Here is a 9,761-nt window from a genome sequence, read left to right as displayed (position 1 = left end):
AGGGATTATATAACCCCTGTGGTCCGGGGACCACATCAGGATCTGGAGTGAGGGATGTCTGGGGTTCCCTCCCGGACCCGCTGCCTCCCCCCAACCCGACCACAGAAACTGGAACGCTTCGCATAAACGAAGCCCTAAACACCTCGGCTCGAGAAGAATTCATCCTCACAGCGTTTTCATGAGGAAATGAAAAACATCTGGAGCAGAGGAGGAAACACCAAGAAGAGTTTTCTTCACTTTTGCAACAAAAAAAATCATAAACTTAAAGTGACGCTGGATTTATAAATATATATTTGAGCTTGTTTTCAGTCTCCATGCTGAGCCTGCTGTCAATAAAGACCTGCTTTGATATTTAGTTACGTAAGGAGTTCCCTAAAAACAAGTTTTTTTATTCCTCTAAATGAAGCGTTGCTTGAGCAGCATTTTGAAAATGTTTGTGGGATTTCATGGAAATGTGAGGAGATCAGCTCCGATTTAATTAAACAAAAACTATATTTCCATCATGTTTGGGTTGTTTTTGGTTAAATATGAGACAAACATTCATTTGAAATTAATTTTTGTTTCTTCTGAAGCCGCTCGGTTTGATTCGATGACGTTAAAAGAAAAAGTTTCTCAGTTTAAAAGCTCAAAGCAAATCAAAAGGTGAAGTTCGGCCCAAAAATCTGCTGAGACTCAGGAAGTGAATCAAACGTTTGTGTCGAACAAAACAGAGACATTAAACCGTAAAAGTTGTGACTAAAGAGACACGAGAAATGGTTGTGAGTCAAAGTGGAAGCCACATGACTGCAGCCACATGTTGGCTCGAACACTTTAAATTTCATTTCTTTCTTTTTTTAATAAAGCGCCAAGTTTTAAGATTCTGATGTTAAAATTGATGACAGAAACCAGTGAGAGTGACAGGTTTGACTGGAAGAACAGAAACCTCCCAGCAGAGCCAAATAAACCCACGTTTGTCAGATTTACAGCTGAGGACGGGACGTCTTCATCCTCCTCGCCTCTCATTTTATTAATCTGTGGGATTTTAATGCTTTAAACACTTATGGGACGAATGCTTTATTGTTTTGCAACAAACATTCGTGCAAAAGTTGGAATTTATTGAGGGAGTTTTCAGAACGAGAGACTAATCAGGACCTGGACCCAGAACACCTGGGGGGTCGGGTTTTCATTAACGGTCGTTGCTCTTCATCGTGGGCTTCGTTAGTGCGCCAGAGTCATCGTTAGCATGTCAGAYTCATCGTTAGCATACCAGAGTCATCGTTAGCATACCAGAGTCATGGTTAGCATGTCAGACTCATCGTTAGCACGCCAGAGTCATCGTTTTTGGAGAGCTTTTCACCATTTCACGATGAAAGCAGGTGAGCCGGGTCACTGTGACCTGGAGACGAGTCAGGAGGACTTTTATAGGACTGAGAAACGACGATGATGATGATGGGATTTAAAATGAGTCAGAGTTTAAACAGCTCACATGAGCTGAACTGGGTTTTATATAAATTATCTCAGGGCCCTCCGTCCGTTTTCTTCCCATCTACCTGCTCACTGTTTTGCACACACAATGTCACACAAATGCAAATGTACACACCTTACTACTAGGGCTGCAACAATACATGTACCTGTATCGAACAGTGCTTTAGGTTCAGTACACACTATGTATGGAACAACACAGATTTATAAAATTTATTTTATCAACTTGTCTTCTGAAGATGCTCTGTGTTGAAGGATCAGTGGATCTGTGTTCGACTACTCCACCTAGGCTGTATTTTTGAGCACAGATCCACTGAGAAACTTGCTGTTTCAGCAACATTTAATTAAAAAAACTGGACTTTTGAGGTTAAACAAATGTTCATAATTAATTTAAATAAATTACAAGTTAAAAGGGGCATGGACATTTCTCTTTTTTGTATCTAAAATATATCGAACCGTGAATTTTCTGTATCGCTGCAGCCCTGCTTACTACATATCTTTTATTTAAACCACCTCTACCTCGATATTGATCGGAATTCTACCTCACTGTTTCTACTTTATTTTATTACTATATACTTCTTGTGTTTGTTTTTATATGCCTAAGTCAGTTTACTTTGTTTAATTTTTGTATTTTGAGCTCCACATTGTTTTATAGTTTGTCAGGCTGTTTCTGTCGTAGTGTCGTTCTGCAGTGCATCTCTGATGTTGTGTTGAACGACAATAAAAGAATCTGGGTCTTATGCGGGGTCAGGTCTCGGGGGCAGCAGCCTAATCAGAATCAGACTCGTTTGTTGTCGTTCACACACAACATCAAGATGCAGTGCAGAACAACATCCGTCTGGAGAAACACAACAAACATGGTCTAATTTATAACCTATGAGTTATTTAATCATAAAGAAATGTTTATTAGTTGTTTAAAATGTTAAAGTTTGACAGAGCTTTAACCAACGGGAGGATTTTTTCTTTAATGTTGACCTAAAAAAAGCGCAACAAATCAGCTGGAGCAACACAACAGGCTTCCATTAAAGGCCGGCCTCTGCAGCTGCTCGTCTTTCCTGGAGGTCAAATTAGCTCCACTGTCTGCTCACAGTTCATGGGATCACAGCAAACAAAGCTGCCAAGTGCAAACAGCAAAACTACGACTAAGAGAGTGAAAAACAATAGGTAGAGGCAGGAGGAGCAGGAGGAGGAGGAGGAGGAGGAGGAGGAGGAGGAGGGTGAAATGTGGAACCACTTAAGGCCCCGAGCACTCGCCCTGGAAAGGGTTAAAGATGGCGAGGGGATAAGTGGAGCTCGTTTATCGCAATTTTGACAGTTAAACGTTGAGCTTTCCCCCCGAAATCTGCCAGTGTCAGGAAGCAGCTCGGCGCTACGAGCTCCTGTCTCCTCGCATCAGAACCAAACCATCTCTGGAGCTCGAGAAGACCGTCCCGTCTCCATCCTCATCCCCGGCCCTGCTGGAGAGACCCCGCAGATGTCCGCAGCCCGGCGCTGAAGCGGGCGCTTGCCAGCAGCCCAGATGCATCTGAGACTCTTGGCGTTTGTGATGTCCTTTTTGTGTGAGGTGGTCCGGGTGGGGTCCGGCGTCCTGCAGAAGCAGAGCGGTGAGTACGAGCCCGACCCAGTTCCTGCAGAACTCGTCAGGATCAGAGCCGAAGCTTCAGTTTGTGCAGAGTTCAGCTCTCTGCAGGAGACCAGGAAGAAAAACAAAAACAGCATATTTTCCTGCTTTAATTCTTGCTTCTCACAGCATCCAGAGCTTCGGCTGTTTCCTCATCGCTTCGGCTGTTTCCTCATCGCTTCGGCTGCTCGGCTCTAGTCCTAACGAGTCCTCTTAAACCAAGGGTCTGCAACCTTTACAATCAAATGAGCCATTTCTGCTCCTTGTCTCGCTAATAAAATGTGTCCAGAGCCACAAAACAAGCCACAACTGTGATTATCAACTGGTGGTCCGCGGGCCTTTTCAAGGCCTTTTCGGGAACCTTCACGGTCAGTGGAGGGGACGTTATAAAACTAAAAAATATTGCTATTATTATAATATTATTTATTATTATACACATCAGGACAAATAAAAAGAACGTTTTCATGTAAACAAGAAAAATATTGTATATTTATATCAAATTTCATAAAAACTACTACAACTGAATTATTCAGGCATTTTTTTCCTTCTAATTCTTATTATTATGTAGTCTTCAAATTCTTTAAAAGGTAATTCTGATGGATTTGAGAAAAATAAGTTGTATTAATTAAGTAAACAAGAGGTTAGCATGAGCTAACATGTTTTATTTTTTTATGAGTAGTACTGATCACATACTGTGTACAAATTGATTTCTGTTGTGGGTATAAAATAAAAAAAAACTATTCTGTTATGTTTGGTCACATTTTCAAAGAGTCACTGCAGAGGGACCAAAGAGCCACATGTGGCCCCAGAGCCGCAGGTTGCAGACCCCTGTCCTAAACCGACCCGCCTGTAAAAACCCGAGCCCAGACAGGTATGTGGTGGTCCTCGCGCTCGCCAGCGTCTGGCATTTCCTCAAGAATTTACTCATAAGTGAGGGGGGTCCGGCTGCATTACACAACCTGCTGGTGAGGGGCCGTCGGGTCGCAGCAGAACAACAAGGTTCGGGTCGAAGAGACGGGTTTGATTCTGGGATTAAGACGGGCCACGCTAACGGCTCAGAGCCCGGAGCTGGGTCCAGAGTTTAGGCCCGAAAGGTCAAAGGTGAGCTGCAAGAGCTGCTCCACCTCCTGTCAGAACCGGTTTCTTTACGTTTGACTGAGACCCTGCTGCATCTGGACCCGGTTCCTCCTGAAACCCGAACAGAACCGAGGCGTGTTGGGTTTCAGGGTGACGGTACCGTCCGGGCAGGTGGGACCGTTTCCATGTTTGTCATACGAGACGGTGAAAAACTGGTTGCAGCTCCTGATGGAGGCTTCGGTTTGTGTTTGTGGAAAAACTCTTTAGATTTTTTCACGTTTTAATATTTTTATTTATTTATTTATAAATGTTCTGTTGTCAGTCGGTTCTTTTGGATCAGTGACTGTAAAACCAACGGGCCTGAATCAGAACTGGAGTTTAACCGAAGGAAGAACCGACCCGTCGTCATTTCTCCGTTAACGTTTTGATCGTTGAACATTTTAAATTCTGACGTCTGAAAATCTGTTTTTATTCATTCAAACAGCAAAAACCAGAAGTTCAGAACCGACTGATGGGTTTGGTTCTGTTCTCCACATTCCTGTCACTGAAAAACATCTGCGTCAAAAATAACCGCCGAGTCGAGTCGAGGACAACATTTTTGGTTCAACTGAACGAAAAGTTTGTTGATTTTTTTGTTTCTGTTTCAGTTTTAGTTCAGATTTATTGAAGCTTTACGGAAAAATTTTTTTCTAACTGATTCAAGCTCAGTTTGAGGCAAACAAAAAGTCAATTTATTCAAATAAAACCTGACTTCACTCAGTTCAATTTCTTTAATTTCTTTTATTTAAATATTAGTTTTCAGAAATGAAGTTAACAGTGAAGTCAGAACAGTTCGGATGAATTTAAACACATTTAGCTTTTTTATTTAATTGGTCTTAATCATTTTAAACACTTTTCACAAGTTTTAAATCGGTTTAAATAAAGTTTAATCCAAACATTTAATCAAAAATGAAGTTTTTTATATTTACGTAACTAAAGTCAACAAACAGACATGGTGTATTTTTATTTTTTATATAATTTAAAAAGTCATTCGATGTGAATCGAACTAAAAACCGCCGACAAATTCTGCAGTTTAAAAAAAATAACTTCGATTTTTGTGTCGTTACAAAATGACATCATAAATTTAAAATAATTTTACAAAATAAAGGAATATAATATTTTTATTTTCTGGTGATTTATGGTTAAAACGCCTTGGTTCAAACAGTATCAGAGACTGAAGACTGGAGGGTTCTGGACCGGTGTGGATCAGAACCTCTGGATCAGAACCAGGACTTCCTTTAGTCTTACAGTAAGGAAAAACATTAACTTTCTCAGATTTTTTTTAAATTTAAAATTTTGTCTAAAATGTAGAGAAATGAAAGAAGCTGTTTTGCAAACAGATGAATCCAAATAAAAGGCTTTTATTTTTAAAAGGCACTTCCTGCTCAACAAATAAACTCAACTTCAGCAGGAAACAAACGTTCGAAAATTGAAAGATTATCGTAACGTATAAAAACAAAAAAATACTGATCTAAAATACAATTTAATAAAAAAAACATTTCAGAGTTTTCATTTGAAAAGCGACATTTATTTTTATTTTAATTTTTTAATGAAAAAGCAAGTTTTAGATTCGCAGCTCAGAAACTTAAATTTCTATCTAAAATCAAAACAGTGAATTTAAAACTTGAAGCAAACATTTTCTTTAACTCTGACAGAAATAATAATCAGATTTATTCAGATTTCAGACAAAATGTTTAATAATAATTTAATAAACGATAAAACTCTCACTGGGTTCATGTTTTAGTTTAGAGTGAATTTCATTTGATTCTTGGCCGTTTTTTTTAAGTGCAATCAAAATTATTTATAGTTTTGAACAAAACCAAAGTTTTAATTAATTTATTAGTTATGTTTTTGTTCTTAGAATTTAATAAAAGATGAAACAGGTTTTTGTTTGATTTGTTTTTATTTCTTCACGCCGACAAACAGACCTGCTGCTGATCAGGCTCAACAGGAAGTTAACTCTTTTCTATTTCCTCTTCCTGTTTCTCCGATTTATTTAAAATGATACAGAAAGGTGAGCGAGACTCTAATTTGTTTAATTTATCTTCTGAAACAGGAAGTCACTTCATTCACCTGAAGTTGTTGATTTTATTTTTATAAGTTTTAGAGCCTCAAACACTCAAAACCTCGAAAAACTGATGTTTCTGTAAATATGTTTTATTTTGACACGTCTGAGACTCCGTACTCCGAATTCTCGTTTATTTACCGTGAAGCCCGACCGTCACTAAAGTTATTTAAAATCTAATATTTCTGCTCACTTTCAGACACAGACAGGACTAAAAACTTCATGTTTGTGATGTTTAGTGGTTGTCCTGATGCATCTCAGTAATCCAGGTAAAAAAAAACAAAAAGAAAAAAATTATATACAGTAGGTCTTCTGGACGGGTTCTTTTCCATAGAACTGATTTAGTGTATTTATCGTGGAGAACATCGACTAAAATCTGACGTGAGTTCGCTCAGCGTGGCGACGCCTGAAAACAAAGGATTAAAATTATTTTCTTTAAAACCAAACAGGAAAAACAGATAAAATCCTGCAGTTTCCTGTTCGAGTCAAAACGAGAGACTCTCTGCTGAGCCGAGTTACGTAACGACACGTTAGGAAGCTTCAGGTTTTCATAAGAATCGGAGGCGTCGTGTTTATTTTGACCCGTCAGCAGGTTTCTGTTACACATCCTGATGCATTGTGGGAATTTAGCTCCGTCTGAGTGGACCTGAAACATCCAACTCTGCTCGCAGTTTGAAGTTTGGTTCAAAAACTGTTGAGTAAAAGTTTCTGCTCCCCGCCTCCATCAGGTCTGGTTACACCTGGTGCTCGTTACAACGCTCCCACTCAGAGGTCATGGGGGGGTCGCTGTTTTTACGCCACCTGAACCTGCAGCTCCTCTGCAGCTCCTGAACGGCGGCAGATTGATGGCACATGTGAGCAGGACCCTCGGGTCGAGACCTGAGCCGGTCCACCGGCGGTTCTGGTGGAAGAACGTGCCTCGAACACGTCCGGGGTCAAACATGCTTCGTAAAGTCTGGATCCAGAACCGTGCAAAAGTCTTGATGCAGAACCTTGATTTTAACTCGATGCGTTTTATCTTTCTGTTGTTTTGTGTGTAACCACTTTCAGTCCAAACTCACCTCCTGGCTCCGGCCCAGTTTTCACTTCTGGACCGGTCTTGTCAGAACCGGCTGATGAGGCCTGTCGTACTTTAGAAGCAGCGATGTTGTTTGAGATTTCTGCCAAAAAAGAAAAAGAAACTGCTTTTAAGATTCGTTTTAAAGGGATTTGCTGTTTTTATTTGTTTGTTTGTTTTTGTTTTGTTGACATAAAGACGATTAAAATGATCCCCGATTAGTTGTAACATTAAACTTTATTTAATAAACATGTTTTAACTGTAAAATAAAGACTGTAAAAATACTGTAGGCTGTTTAGTTTTTATCATTTTTAAACTAAAAGTTTAAAAATATATTATAACACGGACGGAGCCATTTTATTTCCACACAAAGCATTCTGGGTAAATGATGACGTGGATAGGTCCTCAGTGCGAGGCTGCTAGCGAGCTATATCCACCCTGAAGGTTAATCTTGGACAATATCTGATGATCGACTCTTTTAAATGAAACCAGAGAGCGTTGACAGAGAGGAGAAGGTAGAAATGACTCAGCCTGGAACTGAAAATATGGATGGAGGACAACAGAGCTGCTTCATGGAAGAACAACCTCAGATTAGCCTGTTAGCTTTAGCATTAGCCCCGATGCTATCACCATATATATGTATTAGCTCAGCGCTACACATTCTCTTATCAATGAGATCCTCCATCCATATTTTCAGTTCCAGGCAGAGTCATTTCTACCTTCTCCTCTCTGTCAACGCTCTCTGGTTTCATTTAAAAGAGTCGATCATCAGATATTGTCCAAGATTAACCTTCAGGGTGGATATAGCTCGCTAGCAGCCTCGCACCGAGGACCTATCCACGTCATCATTTACCCAGAATGCTTTGCGTGGAAATAAAATGGCTCCGTCCGTGTTAAAATATATTTTTAAAAATTTACAAAACTAAACATCCTACAGTATTTTTACAGTCTTTATTTTACAGTTAAAATAAATGTTTATCAAATAAAGTCTAATGTTACAACTACTCAGGGATCCCCTTAAAAAAAGATGTTCTGAGACAAAGCCAGGTGTTGTTTATTTTTATTTTTTTGACAACTTCTGCTTAATATCCTGCAATCGGAGTGAAAAGTTCTGCAGCTGTGAACCGGTCCGGTTCTAAAACCAGTTTCCAGGTGGGGCACATCGCCCACCAACATCTTCTGCAGCTGTTAGTGCTCAGGCTACGTGTTGGGAGACTTTCAGCTGCTAAAACACCAAATTTCTGTTCAATATCTTTAAAAATGACAAAGTGTGTTTGATGAGGTCGATTAGCCGTGGCGGCCATCTTGAACGACACGGTCGCTCACCTTCACACTGGGTCACTGATCTGATAATCCTGGTTTTGTTAGCAGCTGAGCTAACTTCCTGTTTTACATTACAGAAGCTTTTTTTGTTTGCTTGATCTGCGCACCTGGTTTATTATTCAGCACACCTGTTCTCTAGCAAATAATCACCTTGAATATCAGCCTCTTCAGTTTTAATGGCAAATCATCATTCTCAGGTTCTTTAATATGCAGCACTAAACTAAGAATGAAATGTTAAAAAATTCCCAAACACATTTTTCATTAATTAATTTTTCTAAATGTTAAATTTAAATATTTAAAATATATTTAAATAATAAATCCTAAATGTTAAAGTTAAACTTTAAATGTTGAAGTGCACATTTAGGAGTTTTGTAATGGAACGCAGCCTTTGCCGTTGGTGCTCGGCTCATGTTATGATGTCATCATCCTGAGACAATAGCAACCGCTAGCGCCAATGCAGCTAAAGCTGCAAGACATCAAACTTGTGGACCACAGTTGTTTTTATGAACATGTTTTGAATTTAGGTTTTAAATATTATCTTTAGCAGTGTTAGCAGAAGTTAGCATCAGAATATCAGGGTGATGTCATCATCCTGTGACAATAGCTGCTGCTAGCCTCTGCTAACAATTTTTAAAAAATGTTTTAACATTTCATTTTACACTTGAAGCCCCACACTTTGAGTTTTTTCAGTTTTTCTTTTTTTAAATTGAGGGAAATTAAGATTTTAATATCCCTCCTCATCCTCATCAGATTTACAACATTCCTGCTTTTTTACTGTTGGGTCTGAGATGAATGTTGGAGCGCACGACTCGCAATTCATTTATTTATTCACTTTCATCTCTTAAATATTAAAAATATTTCTGTACTTATTTGACTTAAATATGTTTTAAAAATTAGTATTTGTGTTAATATCTGCTGTAAAACAAGTTTAACTCAGTTTATTAAAAGAAATATTTCTTATTTTTGATAGTTAAACCATCTTTTATCGTTGCTGCTGTTTTGTCTCACTAAGTCAGTTTCTTTCACTGATGGTGATTTTTGTCCTGATTTCTCCTCCATACCACTATCAGGTGCCGTTTGTAAAGTTACACCGTCAAAAAATACCACCAATATTTTTG

General features: G+C 39.0%; 1 protein-coding gene and 1 long non-coding RNA gene across 3 annotated transcripts in view; one reads left to right on the top strand and one right to left on the bottom strand.

Moving 5' to 3' along the window:
• Positions 1–2,345: 2,345 nt before the first annotated feature.
• Positions 2,346–9,761, bottom strand: part of LOC106522366 (uncharacterized) — a 14,896-nt gene continuing 7,480 nt past the window's right edge. Inside the window, exons 3-4 of one of the 2 annotated variants that reach the window (XR_001310772.1) lie at positions 7,325–7,423; positions 2,346–3,145 (exon numbers count right to left, since the gene is read on the bottom strand). This is a non-coding gene — a long non-coding RNA (uncharacterized LOC106522366). The remainder of the gene's footprint in view (positions 3,146–7,324; positions 7,424–9,761) is intronic. The other variant, XR_001310771.1, reaches the window with a different exon arrangement.
• Positions 2,961–9,761, top strand: part of rspo4 (R-spondin 4) — a gene marked incomplete at its 3' end in the record, with an annotated part of 18,648 nt that continues 11,847 nt past the window's right edge. Inside the window, 1 exon segment of the mRNA XM_014015349.1 lies at positions 2,961–3,065. Coding sequence (XP_013870803.1) covers positions 2,981–3,065 — 85 coding nt within the window.

The sequence above is a fragment of the Austrofundulus limnaeus genome, unplaced genomic scaffold (genome assembly GCF_001266775.1).
Source record: "Austrofundulus limnaeus strain Quisiro unplaced genomic scaffold, Austrofundulus_limnaeus-1.0 Scaffold127, whole genome shotgun sequence".
In the NCBI taxonomy this organism is placed as follows: domain Eukaryota; kingdom Metazoa; phylum Chordata; class Actinopteri; order Cyprinodontiformes; family Rivulidae; genus Austrofundulus; species Austrofundulus limnaeus.
This window is presented reverse-complemented; position numbering and strand designations above follow the sequence as displayed.